The sequence below is a fragment of the Oncorhynchus clarkii genome, chromosome 4 (genome assembly GCF_045791955.1).
Source record: "Oncorhynchus clarkii lewisi isolate Uvic-CL-2024 chromosome 4, UVic_Ocla_1.0, whole genome shotgun sequence".
NCBI lineage: Eukaryota > Metazoa > Chordata > Actinopteri > Salmoniformes > Salmonidae > Oncorhynchus > Oncorhynchus clarkii.
In genome coordinates, this window is record NC_092150.1 from 40,620,697 (window position 1) to 40,640,622 (window position 19,926).

A 19,926-nucleotide genomic window follows, 5' to 3' on the forward strand; every position below is an offset into this window, starting at 1 on the left:
CGTGGAGTGTGTCTGAAAGTGTAGCCCGATCAGCTCTCGCCTCCCAAACGGCGTCGCTGCGGCGTCTTGTGACCAGACCTGCAACAGGGATAGTCCACTCGACCTGAGCACTGTTCCGGGAGCGAGAGGCACACACTTTCATCGCCCTCAGTGGCTCCACACCGCAGAAAGGTAGTCTAGTCAGAGTTGTGCGTTGATTATCGAGACGAGACGGTTTCAAACAGTTTCTGCACGCACTAGATTAGCCGCGGCATATGGTTGGGAATTGGAAATAGCTCCCGGCGCACGAGCGCAGATCTGTGTGTGGAGCGGTTCCGTTTCACGCCACTGAGAAACGGGGATTAAGAGCGACAGGGAACGTGTCAGCAGCACGGACAGGTAAATAACGTACTGAATATAAATGCCAGACAGACGGTGAATGAATCGCACAGTCGTTTCGATAAAATTACCAGTCAAATTACCAAAAGCACGCTGTAACTTTCTATTATAATATGAATCCATGCACCTCCTTTTTAGTTTCTTTCTGGGCTACTTAATTGAAGTAGGTAGTCAGACCACTGCATAGACGAGCCTATTTCCCATTTTTAAAATGTCCAGTTAATAGAGGTGAAGGAGTTCATCATGTGACTGTTATTTAGCTTTAATGACAGCCTAAGGAAATGTGTTACTGTATGTTTATTGAAATGTCTACCATGTCACCATTCTCATGAGACAATTATCACAGAGTCGGCTACATCGGAGAGTTAGCTCACTGCAGTTGCAACACATTGAATTCAAATAACCCGATGTATTTTCTGAAAGAGTCCAAGCCTATTTTCATGAAAGTTATCTCCCATGAAAATACATTGTTGCTCATAATTGAGATATTCCTAAAAAAACAATTAAGTGAGAAATTGGCCACTTGCCTCCCCCCCCCATAAAGGTATTTCTAAAATATTTAATCATGGTTATTAGCTGTTTGATATAAGGTTTAATTATTAGTACATTAACAAATAGTGTGAACAGACCAGTGACCTTATGGTACATTTCTTACAGACAAAAAACATACTCCTTATCCTGTCCATTCTTCAGTCTACATATGATGCAAATAATTTAGCATATTCTGTTTTCAGGCACATTTATGCCATACTGGAATAGCTGAATGAATATGAACCTTTTATTGACCGACCAAATGGGTGGAACAGGACTGAATTGTCTCGTGTGTTTTGACTTAAGTGAACCAGGAAGTAGCCTATACTGTAACTTGTTTCTGTCAATATCACATCCCACCCTAACCTTTGGACCACAGTGTTAGTGTTGTCCTCCAACCTCTGAACACTGTTATGATGTAGCTGTGTCATGGACGATGACTCCACTTTTATAAAGCTACCATACAAAGCAAAGGTCAATGCGTGCTTGTGTATGGCAGGGAGAAACAGAGAGAATGAGAGAGAGAATAGTAAGTGAACGGGTGATGTTTAAGGAGCGTGCGGGTCCATGTACAGTGGATGTCGGAAGTTTACGTACACCTCGGCCAAATACATTTAAACTCTGTTTTTCACAATTCCTGACATTTTATCCTAGTAAAAATTACCTGTCTTAGGTCAGTTAGGATCACCACTTTATTTTAAGAATGTGAAATGTCAGAATAGTAGTAGAGTGATTTATTTCCGCTTTTATTTCTTTCATCACATTCCCAGTGGGTCAGAAGTTTACATACACTCAATTAGTATTTGGTAGCATTGCCTTTAAATGGTTTAACTTGGGTCAAATGTTTTGGGTAGCCTTCCACAAGCTTCCCACAATATGTTGGGTGAATTTTGGCCCATTCCTCCTGACAGAGCTGGTGTAACTGAGTCAGGTTTGTGGGCCTCCTTGCTCGCACACGCTTTTTCAGTTCTGGCCACAAATTTTCTATGGGATTGAGGTCAGGGCTTTGTGATGGCCACTCCAATACTTTGACTTTGTTGTCCTTAAGCCATTTTGCCACGACTTTGGAAGTATGCTTGGGGTCATTTTGAAGACTCATTTGTGACCAAGCTTTAACTTCCTGACTAATGTCTTGAGATGTTGCTTCCATATATCCACATAATTTTCCTTCTCATGATGCCATCTATTTTGTGAAGTGCACCAGGCCCTCCTGCAGCAAAGCACCCCCACAACATGATGCTGCCACCCCGTGCTTCACGATTGGGATGGTGTTTTTCGGCTTGCAAGCCTCCCCCTTTTTCCTCCAAACATAACGATGGTCATTGTGGCCAAACAGTTCTATTTTTGTTTCATCAGACCAGAGGACATTTATCCAAAAAGTACGATCTTTGTCCCCATATGCAGTTACAAACCTTAGTCTGTCTTTTTTATGGCGGTTTTGGAGCAGTGGCTTCTTCCTTGCTGAACGGCTTTTCAGGTTAAGTCGATTATAGGACTCGTTTTACTGTGGCTAAAGATACTTTTGTACGTCTTTTGCACTTTTCGCACCAAAGTATGTTCATCTCTAGGAGACAGAACGTGTCTCCTTCCTGAGCGGTATGGTGGCTGTGTGGTCCCAAGGTGTTTATACTTGAGTACTATTGTTTGTACAGATGAACGTGGTACTTTCAGGTGTTTGGAAATTGCTCCCAAGGATGAACCAGACTTGTGGAGGTCTACACATTTTTTTCTGAGGTCTTGGCTGATTTCTTTTGATTTTCCCATGATGTCAAGCAAAGAGGCACTGAGTTTGAAGGTAGGCTTTGGAATACATCCACAGGTAAACCTCCAATTCTCTCAAATGATGTCAATTAGCCTATCAGAAGCTTCTAAAGCCATGACATAATTATCTGGAATTTTCCAAGCTGTTCAAAGGCACAGTCAACTTAGTGTATGTGAACTTCTGACCCACTGGAAGTGTGATACAGTGAATTATAAGTGAAATAATCTGTCTGTAAACAATTGTTGTAAAAATTACTAGTGTCATGCACAAAGTAAATGTCCTACCGACTTGCCAAAACTATAGTTTGTTAACAAGAAATTTGTGGAGTGGTTGAAAAACAAATTTTAATAACTCCAACCTAAGTGTATGTAAACTTCCGACTTCAACTGTATGTGTGCGTGTCACCGATGTACAGTACCAGTCAAACGTTTGGACACACCTACTCATTCCAGGGTTTTTCTTTATTTTGACTATTTTCTACGTTTCTGCACTATGAAAGAAAAGTGTCAAACAAATCAAAATATATTTTATGAAGTTCTTTAAAGTAGCCACCCTTTGCCTTGATGACAGATTTGCACACTCTTGGCATTCTCTCAACCAGCTTCATGAGGTAGTCACCTGGAATGTATTTCAATTAACAGGTGTGCCTTGTTAAAAGTTCATTTGTGGAATTTCTTTCCTTCTTAATGTGTTTGAGCCAATCAGTGGTACTTTGAAGAATCTCAAATATAAAATACATTTATTTGTTTAACACTTTTTTTTAGTTACTACATGATTCAATATGTGTTATTTCATAGTTTTGATGTCGTCACTATTATAATACAATGTAGAAAATAGTTCAAATGAACGAAAAACCCTTGAATGAGTAGGCGTGTCCAAACCGACTGGTACTATATGTGTATGACACAGATTGTGTTCTGGCTTGTGCTGTGTTAGGTAGGTTGCAGCCTGGAACCCTGTGAGGATCAGGTTGTAGGTTAGTCTCCTGTTTCCCAGAGCAGGGAGATGTAAATATGCTGAAGGCTGCCTCTAAACCCACACAGCTACACCGAGATTAAAAAGGAAAAGTTGAACAAAAAAAAACATAAGTAAACCAGTTTCCTTTCCTGCAGAGTGGAGCAAGGCAAGGGAGACAAGACGCGACTGCATGTTAATTGGTGATTTGATTAGTGGTTTAATATTGCAGCTGTGCTCAGTACAGGCATACTGGGGCCAAGGACTCAAACTCCCTGTGTTATCAGGCAGGCCGCTAGGAGAAAGCAACACAGAAAGAGAGAGGAAACAGTCTGCATCCTAGGATAGAAATGCTGTTCAGGGGCATACGGTTACCGTGTGCTTGTGTTCTGTTGTTTCTCCATCCAGTTTTCAGAAGAGCTAGAGCCAGGTGTCTGAGACCAGCAGGCTGGAAATACCAGTGTTTTAAGTTTGTACGAGTCTCTTGACAGTGTCCAATTTAAAATAGCATTAAAGCAAATTTGGGATGGTGTGACTAAACCTAACTGAACCGAACCTGCCCTCCCAAACCTCGCTACATCTCTCTATCGCCCTTCCTCTCCCATTGCCGACTGAAGGCATCCTGGGTCTGATGTCTGAGGAGGACACAGTGACAAGGAGACCGAGACACAGGCAGTGAGTCAGCCCATTGTCCCCTCACTGTGCCTAGCCACAGAGAGGGTCCCCAGGCCCCCGACTGGAAAGTGACAGGAACAGAGACACGGCCTGAATAAAGAACCATTCACAACCTCTGTCTCTTTCTCCCACTCCATCTCTCTCTCTCCTTCCCTCTCCTTCTCTCTGTGTACTTACTAACCTCTCCCCTCCCTCTCTCATCTCTCCCTCACTCTCTCCCTCAAACCCTCATTGTCTCTTTTCCCCTCTCTCCACCCACCACGCCACCTCTACCCAGAACATCTCATCCCCAGACGCCTGCCTGCCGCCAGCCCCTAGCAGCACCAGCCTCACAGCCTCCCGGCCCCCATGGCACTTGGCACTGATTCCCACCACAAGGACAGATGGTGCCAACCCTGACCCCTCTCCTCGCCCGTGGGGGACCACACCGCCACAGAGAGACCGCCCATTGACAGGAACAGGAAGAGGGAGCTCTGTCGCCACGGCAACTCCTAGCCCCACATCCTCTCCAAGGGCCTCAGATAAACACATTCACACAGCAGGACCTCGGTGAGGTCCCTGTTTTGTTTGTCTCCGGCTAATTTGTGCCTTTGAGATTTCACCACCATCAGACTTCTTCTTTAGGCATTCCATGCCTGTTTAGACTGTATGAGAATGTGCTGATGGACCAGGACCAGTGCAGGAGTACGACATTAGTTTGCTGAAAGCCAGTGAAACTTCATCCTGTCTGGGACTTCTCCTCTTTCCCTCCTGGCTGGCCTGGCCTCTCAGGCCTGGATGAATTATTAAACGGACTCTACAGCCAAGCTCAGGCTCAGTGCTGCTGGGAGCTCTATAGGCCTCTTTAAACCCTTGCTGATTGAAGGGATCGGAGTCACGGGGTCACAGGTCAAACGACACTGCAAAGAGAAAAGAGGTAGAAGCAGTTTCTGCCGTTTTAACTGCAGATCAAAGCAAAACCTCTGCAACTCTCTGGCTCTCTTGACTCTCCTCTCCTCCAGACAGAAGTCAAACAACACACAATTCTGTTTATTCTTTACTGGACATTATTATTATATTGAACCCATTAATTCTTGATCTACAGACTGATTACCATATAATGGCCGACTCCTATATTAAAAAAATAAAAAAGGGAATAGCACTTCCAACATAAAATTAGACACTAATGGCTTGGTGGGATGAATTCAGCAGGGCCAAGTAACAGAGGAGGGAATACGGTGTCCCTAAAGCATAGCAGGTAATTGGAGAAAAGCACAGCTTCTCTGTCGAGCCGACCGACAGACTGACCTTCAGGCTGAAAACTCGGAACCAAAAAGGCATGAACTGACTGATTTTTTTTCAAGGCTTACGGTTATCTCTGGGATTTCATCATCATTATCACAGAGAACATTTGCATAACTGAAATATGCTGCACTGCACACAACTACCATCAACATTGTTGGGTGCAGACGTTTGGGAGAAGCCATTGTCTGCACCTGTCTGCTAGACAATACGGAAGGGAGACTACAGTAGAGCGCAGGGAGAGAAAACAGAGGAGCAGATGATAAAGGTATTTATATTGAGGTTAGTGTAATCTGGGTGATATGATGGAGAGGTCAGCTGTGATAAGAGAGAAGTCAGAAAGGCTTAGAGAGAGAGGGGGGGGGGGGGGAGAGGGAGGGTAGAATGTGTACAGGTGTGTGTGAGTGAGTGCATGCGAGAGAGAGAGAGAGGTGTAGGTGTGTGAGTATTGTTTTTGTCCAGCTCATATGCTACCTTAATTACTGCCTTCTATTCCTGTTCTGTCACTGGCATCAGATCCAAACCTGCTGGGATTTAATTAGTGACTCAACAACACTCACTCACACTGTACACCTCTCTCCCACACACTGCACACCATGTTCTCACACGGTACACACATCCACCTCACAGTTATGAACTGAAACCACGTCGAACATTGGGAGTCCAATAAACACAATGCGCTCTGTGTAATTAAGTATCCCTTCACTTCACACCTCATGTGAACGCCTTGTCTCAGTGTGATAGTCCCTGTGTGTTGGTGATGAGGGCTCATCACACCCTGCTGCTGTTCAGCTCCGGCAGACAGGTCGTGTTTGTGTAAGCAGGCCTGCCGCTCTGCGCTCGCCTCGCGCCTCGGCTCGCGCTGCTGACTTTGATAGTAAACACGCTGACAGGCTTTTAAAGACAAGCTGTCTGCGGCGTAACCTTGAGAGTCGCTGGGACTACAGGAACAGCTTATTGATAAAGGGATGAATACTTCGGCCCCTTTGTCGCTTGCGCCGCTATCTTAGAAACATCACCCCCGGGGGAATAAACAAGAGGTTGCTTTGCTCACAACACGGAGGACGAGACCTGGGTTACTACACATAGCTACAGGGTGCTGGTCTGCATGCACAGGAGGAGTGCACCGTAAAGATGACAGGCCATGGTATGAGAGGGAGAGAAAGGTGCGGAATAGAAAGTGTGTGTGTTGTTTGTTTGATTAGCCTCTGATAGTGGTCTCACCTGATTGCCTCTGTACACATTTGCGGAGTGAGAATGAGGGGGTTTCAGGTTGCCATTTCAGCAATATGGTTTCAGTCAGTCCAAACACCTCTCTCTGCAGGCTACCTCTGTTTATATGGCAGGAGCTCTACTGTTTACAGCTGCTGTGAAGATGGCATATGCCGCAGTGTGTGTGTGTGTGCGTGCGTGCATGTCAGCAGGTGGCTCTTATCTTCCCTGTCTCTCCTCTCCCCAGGTATCTATCAGGCTCCATCCTGGTCCCATAGCTCTGAGGGTTCAGTGACGGGCTGTCCTCTCAGGCTGCAGTGGATTACATGAGGGAACCTGTGATCCACAAATAATACCTGTAATCCAGTGAAAAGGAACTGTGATCCGGAGAGAGGCCCAGTGATCGATCCACCAAGGGCTGCTGTGATTCACTGAGGACTGAGAGTTTCAGAGAGTAGGAACTATGACCCGGCACTGAGCGTACCAGTGGTCCAGGTTGTGTTCTGCCGTGCCGAGCGTGGCCGTCAGGCTGGGAGAATCAGGATGCCAGAGCTGGAGGACTTCCCCCCGATGCGGGATGACCAGCCGGCTGGTCCTGACCCGGACCAGATCCAGCGCAGCATACTGGACGAGCAGGTAGAGCTGTGGTGGTTCCGCGACCCGGCCAAGTCTCTGCTGTGCTACGCCGTCGCCGTCCTACTCATCCTGGGCTGCGGCCTGGGAGGCATACTCCTCCTCTCCACCACGACCAGCTTCTCTAGTGACTGGCGCATGGGAGCGGGCATGGCTCTGTGTCTCTTAGCCCTGGCCGTCCTCCTCAAACAGCTCCTGAGCTCCGCCGTGCAGGACATGAACTGCGTCCGTAGTCGGAGGCGGATCGATATCCTGAAGAGCGGAGGGCTGTCGGATCTGCTAGTGGTTCTCATCACAGGGCTGTGTCTGGTGGTCTGTGGGGCCGTACTGCTGAAGCTGGCACTAGGACACCACATGCCCAAGCCCGGCGTAGCCCTTAATGATATGTACATCTCTGGGGTGGTGTTGTTAGCTGGAGGGGGGTCAGCGGTGGTGGGGGTGGGAGTGTACACGGGGGTGGTGTTCCTGTTGGAGAGGACGTGGCCGGGACAGAGGTTCAGGGATAGGGCCATGGGGGTGTTCACTATCTCTGGACGACACATGGACCAGGGTAGGAGGGAGACCACCTCTAGCTTGGCTAACCTCATCTGACCTGACCACCAGAGACATGGCATGGGATAGGTAGCCCAAAACAGCAGATGACCGCAACACTCATATGGCCCTGGGAGGGACCAATGGACATCACATGTGAAGATGGAATTTGAGCAAAGTGGCCGCCTTTGGAGCAACTAAGTATCAATTCAATTTTGCAGGTCCATGAATTGCAATATGGGATAGAGAGCTGTGTCTACACAACATGTTATATTTTAATGATTGGCCATCCTTGGATAATTACTTATGAGATGGAACCCCAGCAGAGCACTACTCTCTATAATGTGAAATAAACAGAATGACAGTGACACAGACACTGGTCCCGGACACAGAACAAAGATTAAGATTCATAATGTGTCTAATCTAATAGTATCATCCACTACAAAGCAGTTGGTGAAAAAGCTGCTGTATGGAATAATCATATCATAGAATAATGTAAACAGGTTACTGTACGAAGTGATTTCCTGATAAATGTCACATTTTGTCATCTTTTTATGTCACAGGTTTACAGCTGTGTTGGGTAGTCAAAGGCCTTGCAACTCTACGAAGAATCTGAGGAGAATGCCATTGTCGCCTGGTTGAATGGTACAATATGGTTTAATTGAACAAAGCATCTGTGTGTTTGCGTGTGTGTCTGGCCCTCGCAACTCCTTATCAGGCAGTACATGTGAGCTGTCTGTCGCTCAGAGACAATAGGGGTCACTGAGGCGGCCATTGTTGTTGTACCGACGGCCGGCCAGGCCAATGGACAATGGGCAGGCTGTGGATCGTAAGGGGTTGGCGTCGCCCAGTACGGCTTTCCCTTACCACCCTCTAACACACACACACACACACAACAGCGGTGGCAGCGACTGTGGCTGTAATCCCTCATTGACAAGGGACTGTTCTCTGACCTGAAGTCTCTCTCTGTCTCTGCTGTGCAATGCTATGCAGGACATGCTCTTTAGGTGGTGGTGCCAAGTAGGTTTGTGCATTCACGACAGAGAGTGCGAGAGATGACCGCCATGAAACAGTGATGGGAGAGGAAGCGAGAAAGAGAAAACAGTACAATATAGTGACACGAGAGAAACCAGACGAGAAAGAGAGACCGAGCTAAACCCTCAGGTGCAGTCCACCTTTTAGGCCATAGGGGGTTCATACTCACAAACGTGTGCTTAATGTGCTTAAACTGGCAGTTTAGACCTTAGGTTTAAAATGTCTATCTGCTAGCTTTTCTCATAGGCAAACCTGGCACAATTGGCCATCTGGCTACCATGAGTCCTTTGTATAGTGAACAAAAATATAAAACGCAACATGTAAAGTGAAATAAAAATAAAAGATGACCCCAAATTTTCCATACACATAGAAAGCTTATTTCTCTCAAAGTTTGTGCACAAATTTGTTTACATCCCTGTTAGTGACCATTTCTCCAGGTGAGGCATATCAAGAAGCTGTTCATTTAGCATGATAATTACACAGGTGCACTTTGTGCTGGGGACAACAAAAGGCCACTCAAGTTTTGAGGGAGTGTGCAATTGCCATGCTGACTGTAGGAATGTCCACCAGAGAAGTTGCCAGATCATTTAATGTTCATTTCTCTACCATAAGCTGCCTTTAATGTCGTTTTAGAGAATATGGCAGTAAGCCTAACTGGCCTTACAACCGCAGACCACATGTAACCACGCCAGCCCAGGACCTCCACATCCAGCTTCTTCGCCTGCGGGATCGTCTGAGACCAGCCACCCGGGACAGCTGATGGGTTTGCACAACCAAAGAATTTCTGCACAAACTGTCAGAAAACGTCTCAGGGAAGCTCATCTGCATGCTCGTTGTCCTCACCAGGGTCTTGACCAAATTGCAGTTCAGCGTCGTAACCGACGCCAGTGGGCAAATGTTCACCTTCGATGGCTACTGGCACGCTGGAGAAGTGTGCTCTTCACAGATGAATCCCAGTTTCAACTGTACAGGACAAATGTCATACAGCGTATATGGCGATTGGTTTGCCGATGTCAACATCGGGCACGGTGCCAGGATTTTTTTCTCTCCCGGTGCTAAGGGGGGGGGGGGGCTTGAACAATACGTGGGGGTGCTAAAAACATTTTCAGGACTATTTACAAGTGCATTTATTCCTGACAATTGTGCATTGGTAATAATGTTTCGGATGAAATGGCTATCACAAGGTCAGAAATGAAATGACTAATATCCAAAGTGCAGCCACAACGAGAAGTGCAATGCATTTAGCCGATGCCTGTTAACTGTGCACACACTGGCTATCAGCACAATCTTAGTGATTATATTTCTATTGCAAACAAAAATAACTTGTAGGCCGATGACATATATGCGTCCGGCTGTGCATAGGTTATAATGTTACCAATTAAATGAAAGGAATAATATACACATTGCAGCCACAATGAGAAGTGTGTTGACCCTATGCCTGTCAACTTTGCCCACATGTGTGTAAAACGAGCTGGCTGTCATCACAATCTTAGCAATTTCTATTGCAAACATACTTGTAGGCCGACTGGCCTGCATCTTCTCGTTCCATCCAGATCCAGATCAGCGCGATTGAATCATGTTCCCACCACCGGGCAGGCGCGCTCTGTCAATGAATAAAAGGTATTTCAGTTACTCCCCAAGTGTTTGTTTTATAGAAGGACGATACGACGATACGTTGAGTCTATAATCTTCTGCACATTCAGGGCCTTGGTTCTTTCTGCGTGTATGGACAGGCAGGCAAGCTTGCTGAGTCAAGGGTTTGCCCAGTATTTCATTCTGTATATCATGATGCGTGTACTTAGCATTTCTAGGATTATCTGAGATTTTCTTTGTCGAATTTGCCTCTGACCTGTGAAAGTTCAAGGAAGTTTCCCTCTCTGTGAAAGTCCCTGGTATGCAGTAAAACGCAATGACTCCCCAACTGCTCTCATATATTCTCTGTTCTCTGACTATTTTCGAACGGCCATCACTTAGAGCATGGCATATTGTTGAGCCAGACTCTTTCTGAATAGTCCACTCATTCCCATGCTGTCATTCCATATTTATGCTCCACACTAGCATTGTGTGTCTTGAACAAACTTGTGGCCTTCTTCCAGTTCTGGTAGCCATCGTGGGTAAATGCTGCCTTCTCTCCACCATAGTTTCCTGGACGTTGAAAATGGCGGCATGCAAAGCAGAAAGCATGGTCCTTTGAGATAGAATATTCCAGCCATTTGAAATCCTCATACCATCTACGATTGAAGTAGCGATCCTGCAGTCCAACTTTTGTGGCTGGATAATGCCGAAGAAGAGGGCGCCTTGGTTCTTCAACAGGTGACTGGCTTAAATCAGAGGGAGCGGTGGCTGTGCTAACAGTGCAGCTAACGGTGGCTTTGGAGCAGCTAGCAGTGACAAACTGCTCTGGTGCTCCCTCACGTCGTGGCTCACAATTTTTTCTCTCTCCGACTCATCTTTCTCATCTCCCTCTTCTTCGGCCCCCTCAGACAGGGTCTGGATTTTCATTTTCTACCCGCACTCTTCTCTTGATCAGAAAACAGTCCATCGCAACGGGGCGAGATGGGTGACTAGCTAGCTAGAAGTTAGCACACACCAGACACACGTCATAGGGGACACGAGCACGCAGCCAGGGATCGGATTGGAACAGAATCTCTGGTTATTAACTTTGACATATTTCTTTATTTAAAAAAATAAAATAAATACTAATGCTTTTGAGGGGGCTTAACTGGGGCTATGCAGATTTGTGATGTAGCTATAACCTCCCCTAGCCCCGGTGTAGCTCCGTGCCTGGTCAACATCGTGAACAGAGTGTCCCTTGGTGGGGTTATGGTATGGGCAAACATAAACTACGGACAATGAATACGATTGCATTTTATCGATGGCAATTTGAGTGCACAGAGATACCGCGACGAGATCCTGAGGTTAATTGTCGTGCCATTCATACGCCGCCATCACCTCATGTTTCAGCATTATAATGTTGCAAGGATCTGTACACAATTCCTGGAAGCAGAAAATGTCCCAGTTTTTCCATGGCCTGCATACTCACCAGACAAGTGAGCATGTTTGGGATGCTCTGGATCGATCTATACGACAGTGTTCTCACCAATATCCAGCAAATTCACACAGCCATTAAAGAGGAGTGGGACGACATTCCACAGGCCACAATCAACAGCCTGATCAACTCTATGCGAAGGAGATGTGTTGTGCTGCATGAGGCAAATGGTGGTCACACCAGATACTGACTGGTCTTCTGATCCACGCCCCTACTTTTTTTTAGAGGTACAGTATCTGTGACCAACAGATGCATATCTGTATTCCCAGTAATGTGAAATCCATAAATTAGGGCCTAATGAATTTATTTCAATTGACTGATTTCCTTATGAACTGAAACTTGAAATTGTTGCATGTTGCATTTATATTTTTGTTCAGTGTATGTTCGGTAACAAAATAAAGAATCTTAAAAATGGTAGAGACACGATCCAATTCCATTTCTTATTAAACTAGGTCAACTTGGCCACCAGAGGTCGTTCCCCTTGGTCTGTTTTATTTTATTTTTTATTTCACCTTTATTTAACCAGGTAGGCTAGTTGAGAACAAGTTCTCATTTACAACTGCGACTTGGCCAAGATAAACGCATAGCAGTGTAAACAGACAACACAGAGTTACACATGGGGTAAACAATTAACAAGTCAATAACACAGTAGAAAAAAAGTCTATATACATTGAGGAGGCATGAGGAGGTAGGTGAATAATTACAATTTTGCAGATTAACACTGGAGTGATAAATGATCAGATGGTCATGTACAGGTAGAGATATTGGTGTGCAAAAGAGCAGAGAAGTAAATACAGTGGGGCAAAAAAGTATTTAGTCAGCCACCAATTGTGTAAGGTCTCCAACTTAATTTTCATCATAGGTACACTTCAACTATGACAGACAAAATGAGGAAAAAAAATCCAGAAAATCACATTGTAGGATTTTTAAGGAATTTATTTGCAAATTATGGTGGAAAATAAGTATTTGGTCACCTACAAACAAGCAAGATTTCTGGCTCTCACAGACCTGTAACTTCTTCTTTAAGAGGCTCCTCTGTCCTCCACTCATTACCTGTATTAATGGCACCTGTTTGAACTTGTTATCAGTATAAAAGACACTTGCCCACAACCTCAAACAGTCACACTCCAAACTCCACTATGGCCAAGACCAAAGAGCTGTCAAAGGACACCATAAACAAAATTGTAGACCTGCACCAGGCTGGGAAGACTGCATCTGCAATAGGTAAACAGCTTGGTTTGAAGAAATCAACTGTGGGAGCAATTATTAGGAAATGGAAGACATACAAGACCACTGATAATCTCCCTCGATCTGGGGCTCCATGCAAGATCTCACCCCGTGGGGTCAAAATGATCACAAGAACGGTGAGCAAAAATCTCAGAACCACACCTAGTGAATGACCTGCAGAGAGCTGGGACCAAAGTAACAAAGCCTACCATCAGTAACACACTACGCTGCCAGGGACTCAAATCCTGCAGTGCCAGACGTGTCACCCTGCTTAAGCCAGTACATGTCCAGGCCCGTCTGAAGTTTGCTAGTGCGCATTTGGATGATCCAGAGGAAGATTGGGAGAATATCATATGGTCAGATGAAACCAAAATATAACTTTTTGGTAAAAACTCAACTCGTCGTGTTTGGAGGTTAAAGAATGCTGAGTTCCATCCAAAGAACACCATACCTACTGTTAAGCATGGGGTGGAAACATCATGCTTTGGGGCTGTTTTTCTGCAAAGGGACCAGGACGACTGATCCGTATAAAGGAAAGAATGAATGGGGCCATGTTTCGTGAGATTTTGAGTGAAAACCTCCTTCCATCAGCAAGGGCATTGAAGATGAAACGTGGCTGGGTCTTTCAGCATGACAATGATCCCAAACACACCGCCCACGTAACGAAGGAGTGACTTCGTAAGAAGCATTTCAAGGTCCTGGAGTGGCCTAGCCAGTCTCCAGATCTCAACCCCATAGAAAATCTTTGGAGGGAGTTGAAAGTCCGTGTTGCACAGCAACAGCCCCAAAACATCACTGCTCTAAGGAGATCTGCATGGAGGAATGGGCCAAAATACCAGCAACAGTGTGTGAAAACCTTGTGAAGACTTACAGAAAACGTTTGACCTCTGTCATTGCCAACAAAGGGTATATAACAAAGTATTGAGATAAACTTGTGTTGTTGACCAAATACTTATTTTCCACCATCATTTGCAAATAAATTCATTAAAAATCCTACAATGTGATTTTCTGGATTTTTTTCCTTCTCATTTTGTCTGTCATAGTTGAAGTGTACCTATGATGAAAATTACAGGCCTCATCTTTTTAAGTGGGAGAACTTGCACAATTGGTGGCTGACTAAATACTTTTTTGCCCCACTGTAAATATAAACAGTATGGGTATGAGGTAGATAAATTGGGTGGGCTATTTACCGATAGACTATGTACAGCTGCAGCGATCGGTTAGCTGCTCAGATAGCAGATGTTTGAAGTTGGTGAGGGAGATAAAAGTCTCCAACTTCAGCGATTTTTTTTTTTTTTTGCAATTCGTTCCAGTCACAGGCAGCAGAGAACTGGAACGAAAGGCGGCCAAATGAGGTGTTGGCTTTAGGGATGATCAGTGAGATACACCTGCTGGAGCGCGTGCTACGGGTGGGTGTTGCCATCGTGACCAGTGAACTTAGATAAGGCGGAGCTTTACCTAGCATGGACTTGTAGATGACCTGGAGCCAGTGGCAACAAGTAAAGTGTGCCAATATTTGCATGATGCATCTTTGACTTGGCTATTGACTTTTTTTTACGGAAAGAAATATGTAGGAGGATTATACGTTTATATTCGTAGCTAATTTTTTTTTTTTTAAAGGATGGTGGTTTTGTCATACTTTACCTCTATTTTATGCTTTCACTGACTGATGGTGCAGTCTGCTAAGGTGGTATGCTCAAAGTTTGGAGGATGAGACTGCTGAGTTCATATTTCACTAGTGGCAACAATGGGGGTGGGGGATAACGCTTCTACTGGTCATCAAGTCAAATAACGTATATTTCACAAATTAATCATTATAAATTGTATATTAAACATTGTAGGTCTACATTTAGGCGTACAAGTCCATGTAATGTAATATGATTATTAGGTCCTTGCAGTGTGTTTGTCTACTAGTCTGAAGAAAGATGTGGCTCGTTATTAAATTAATTCTTAATCTTAATATTCAAGGTGTTGTCTGCACTTCTCGTCTCAACACACTAACACAAATGTAATTCTACATTTTAAAAGGGACTTTTTTTATGTGGGATTCTATAACCTTTGCTGCATACCTGGTCAACTATCAGGAGGTAGATTTCCTACACTGAGATATTTGACCAGTCATTCACATACCAAGTTCCGTTGGACTTCTGTTAAAGGGATAGTTTGGGATTTTCCAATGAGGTCCTTCTCCAGAGTCAGATGAACTTCTGGATACCATGTCTGTCTGTGTGTGCAGTTATGAAGGAAGTTGCGCAATTGCTAACTAGTTTTGGTGCAACGACAAAGTCTAGCTGTTCCTGTAAACTTCCGGTCATTGTGCTAAGCTAGTTAGCATTTTCTCGCGAAACTACCTCTAACTTTATACTGGACGCAGATACATAAAAATGGTATCCACACATTCATCTGACCCTGGGTAAGTAGATAAAGGGCTTCACCAAAATCGTGAACTACCCCTTTAAAGGACGCTTTTATGAACAAGTGTTGGATCATGTCGAACTGCGTCGACAATTTGAATTGGCTGATACGGAATTTGTTCCCGGACATAATCATGCTGTTCAGCTGGTCATACTTAGCATAGTGGCTAATTGTGCCAGGTTTGCCTATGAGAAAATCTAATAACGAGACATCTTAAACCAAAGGTTTAAGTATGGACCCAGGGGGTTCAGCTCGTCTGTTCCCATCTTTCAATTGATAAAATACAAATTTCACTGATAGACGAAAATAACTAGAAGAGAAAGTACAAAGACATTTATTTATTTATACATAGGTCCTTTTGCCTCCTATTGACTTACATATGGTTAATAAATAAGATATTGAGAGATTGAAAAACACATATACTAATCATTAAAACCCCACTGGAGAGAATATCTGAAAGAAAATCGTCATATTTGTTCTGTTCCTCAAACAACTATTTTACAAGGAAAGTGTAGTATGGGATTTCATACAGTAGGCCTACACACCGCAAACTCATGCACATAACAAATTGACTGTAGCGTCTAGTCTGGGCTGAACCTTTCAACTCTATTCCTCTGGCAGAGACCCAAGGCTGATATGAGGGGTTGGTGCCCAACAGACTAACTATAACTATACCAAACAACACCTGCTTTGGAAAAGTTGGGTGTTTTTTTTTTTATGGAGAAAAATAAAATATAAAAACCATTTTAACACATTTTGGCATACAATAGCCAGGCAAGGTCTTGTTCATACTGGTCCACCTGTATTTCTGGAGGGTTATTTCTTTCTTTCATGTATTTTCCTCAAGTGATCTGTTTCCGCCAGGTAGATAAACTACTTCCTTGTCAGTATAGCAAAAAGAAAAATAATTCCTTCAGTCTTTTCCATATAGTTAGTTGTAAGCTGAGTGCAAATACAAAGATGGCAATATTGTTTATTTTGTATTACTTAGTAATCGGTGATCTGACCAGCTCGGTGTTCATTTCATGAGACAGAATGCTGTTACAGAACTGACACCACGATAACATCAACTGACAACCACACCCACCAGATACAAGTTTATCAGTGCTGTGTAAAAGCCACGTTTCAATGTTCACAGACTTTCAACCATGTCTCACACCCTGAATTCTTACGGTAAATTAAACACACTGTGCCTTGAGAATAAACAAACTATACAATTTTTACAACACGACCAATAGGGAAAAACTCCTACATTCATTACTCTATAAACTGAGAAAACATGTCTCCAGATGCTGTAAAACTTTTGCCAAAGGTGACACATCAGTCGAGTTCTGAATGGAAACTATGGGAAGGTCTCAATTGCCTACTCCTCGCGTCGTCTCTCCTCGTCTCCTTCTCAAAACCCATTGGAGGAGATGGTCAGAGGGGTGGGACCACTGGCTTCCTCATCCAATGGGGTTTGAGGAAATGACAGAGAGAGGACGAGAGGAGTATGCAATTGAGATCGTCACAGAGTCTTTACGGTACTCAATGTCTGCAGATCAGGGGCATGATGGCTGCCTGGTCCTTTTGGAGAGTGGGGAAAATTGTTACCCTTTCCTTGTCCTCTGCTGTCCCTCACTCCCAGGGAGCCAGAGAGAGGGGGAGGGAGTGAAGATCCATTCGTCTGGCAGCAGGCTTGCCCTTAGTTTGTCCGAAGTTGGTAATCTGCCAAAAGAGGGAGATGTAACAGTAATACATTAACACTGTTCTATGTATCATCACTTTGCCCCTGCACTGTGGCTGATCACATTAACGCTGTTAGCATCTAAACCCACAAAACTGGGGCTCGGCGTGCCTGTGGCTTCTGCCGAGTCCCCAACAACCGGATGTTCAGGTTTTCAGGGGGAAATAAAAAGAGAGCCTTTGACATGACTTCCGCTTTTGGATGGGAACAAGGCGACACATCTTAACTCCTCCAAATTTCCTGGATTGGTTGGACAGTCAAAAAAGAACATCCCCCTACAATTCTCGTCAAGACCAGTATGTCGGGGATCTCGTTTCATGCATTTGCTACGTTAGGTTAGAGTGACAGTGATCACATTTGGGTCAGTGGAGCAGTTATAAATGGCATTACAATAACCACTTAGAACTCGCTTATGAATAAGTCAACACTGCCAGTGTAAGGTATCTGAGTGTGGTGCGCCTCTCTCTTTATCTCTCTCTCTCTCTCCCTTCCTCTCACTCACTCTCCATCTCTCTCTGCCTCCATCCCTCTCTCTCTCTACCTCTGCTGATTACAGTGGAAAGGTGATAGTCACCTTGGCATGCAGAGTGACAAGTGACACGGAGAACCTAATGGCACCAAGGCATAATTCCGATCCCCCATGCCCCAGCTTTATAAGGAGAGAGGTAATGGATATGAAAGCTGGGTTCACTACTGGGCCGTATAGTGCTGAGATAAGGAGTGTGTGTTTGTGTGTGTCTCACCTCCACTCTGTGTTATGTAGCGTACCCACGGTAACGCCTGATAGCCGCTCTTCTCAATGATCTTAAGATAGCGTACCTGAGGAGGAGCAAAGAACAGTTACATAAACAACAGACACACACACACCACACATACTGGTGAGACTGCTCCTTCCAACCTGTATGCACTATTCAATGAAACTCGTGTGGCTCTACGAGGGTTCACGTTAACAGAGATAAAATGGGTTCGGTTAACTTACCTGGATACCAGATACAGTGAAATAGGGGATCTCAAAGTTGACAGTGATGGGCCTCTTCCCCTCCAACTCATCACTCTCCACACTAGGCAGCCCAAAGTGAGCCCTCATCATGTACTCCTTGCCTCCCTACACACAAAACACACACGATCACACACTTTCATTGGGAAATTTGTGGCATTTCTCTCCGGTAGGTTTCTTTGTAACATACCTGATCTTAACAAAACAAAACTAGCTAGACTATACATTCCTATACTTGTAAAACTCTCCTCACACCTGCACTAGGGCAGGATACATCTGCAGTTCACAGGACTGCCTTGTCCAATCAAGGTAAAGTAAACAACTACAGAGGTGACTTGGATGTCGTTGGTCACACATCGAACCCATTCCCCTACCACACATCACTATAACACCACTACACAGTTATTAAAACTGTCCGTGCGACTCTGTTGTTTTTCAAAGCCAGGAAGGATGTGGGTTTACAGCAGCAGAGAGAGCTGACAGTCATATGCTGAATGTAATGTTAATAGTCATGGGGTTGAGTGCAGTATCCTTATCGGTCTTTATCAATATGAAGTGTTGGGGCGTTTTATATTTCCTCTAAAGCTGTTATCAGTCATTACTTGGCTAACCTCCCCTGGGTTCGTCTGGTGGCAGTGTAAAAACATGCTATCTATAAAATGTGCTGCTTCCTGTGAGAATACAGTATGTACTGTCTTCCGAGAATGGTAGGACAAGACTCTATTTTTACTATTTAGTTCCCATTCAGTCGATAATTACACACGGGGTTGTTCCACTTCAAAAAGCTCATGTTAGTGTTCCTGCAACATTATTTTGTTGAAATATAATTTCATCTCTAAGAAATGAAGTTAATTGATTGCATCCAAATTGGCCATTTTCATTTATAGGATTCATATAATATTTAATAAATATAGTACCTAACAGTCGCTTTGGACAAAACTTTTTTTGACTAACAAAGAGTTAGATATGAGGAATCCAAAGGAATGGTCAATAGCCCCCCCATGGACACCCTACACCCTACGTCAATCCCACCCCAACAACGAGTAGATAGTATCAGTTCACTGTGTCTGACAGTAGTACGGAGCTGCGGCTCTGAGTATTGTTTCTTCATCCTATGTAATGTATTCCCAGTGAAATTTGTGACTTTTAAAAAAATCCTCTTTGCATTGAAGTTGTTAGGTTTATGTCCCATCCTAAATTCTGTTATTACCAGAATGTTAAAGGGATAGTTCACCCAATTTACAAAATTAAATTGGTTTCCTTACCCTTTAAGTAGTCTATTGACAAGGTATGAAAGTAACCCAGGCTTTGGTTTTGTTGGCCACTGTTTCAAATGCTAACTTTTTAGCATTTGTGGCACAAATCCAATGCAAGTCAATGGTACCTATATCAGTAATTTCACGCTTCATGTTTAAATCATACTAAAGTATCTAAAAAATAAGTCAATGATGCTACTTATAGATTATTTGGAAATGAGGTGTGAAAATGCTAATATAGGTACCATTAACTTGCATTGGATT

The 19,926-nt window shown here is 44.2% G+C and overlaps 2 protein-coding genes across 2 annotated transcripts in view; one reads left to right on the top strand and one right to left on the bottom strand.

Moving 5' to 3' along the window:
* The first annotated feature begins 94 nt into the window (after positions 1 to 94).
* LOC139407696 (transmembrane protein 125-like) lies at positions 95 to 9,346 on the top strand. The gene is made up of 2 exons (XM_071151544.1): positions 95 to 378; positions 7,041 to 9,346. Exon 2 carries the CDS (start codon positions 7,337 to 7,339, stop codon positions 8,015 to 8,017), a length of 681 nt encoding a protein of 226 aa, XP_071007645.1. The 5' UTR covers positions 95 to 378; positions 7,041 to 7,336; the 3' UTR covers positions 8,018 to 9,346.
* Positions 9,347 to 15,999: 6,653 nt separating this feature from the next.
* The window catches only part of LOC139406812 (AP-1 complex subunit mu-1-like), a 34,935-nt gene continuing 31,008 nt past the window's right edge, over positions 16,000 to 19,926 (bottom strand). The window contains exons 10-12 of the mRNA XM_071149862.1: positions 18,389 to 18,514; positions 18,153 to 18,228; positions 16,000 to 17,390 (exon numbers count right to left, since the gene is read on the bottom strand). Of these exons, the coding sequence (XP_071005963.1) occupies positions 17,368 to 17,390; positions 18,153 to 18,228; positions 18,389 to 18,514 (225 nt within the window). The 3' untranslated portion in view covers positions 16,000 to 17,367. The remainder of the gene's footprint in view (positions 17,391 to 18,152; positions 18,229 to 18,388; positions 18,515 to 19,926) is intronic.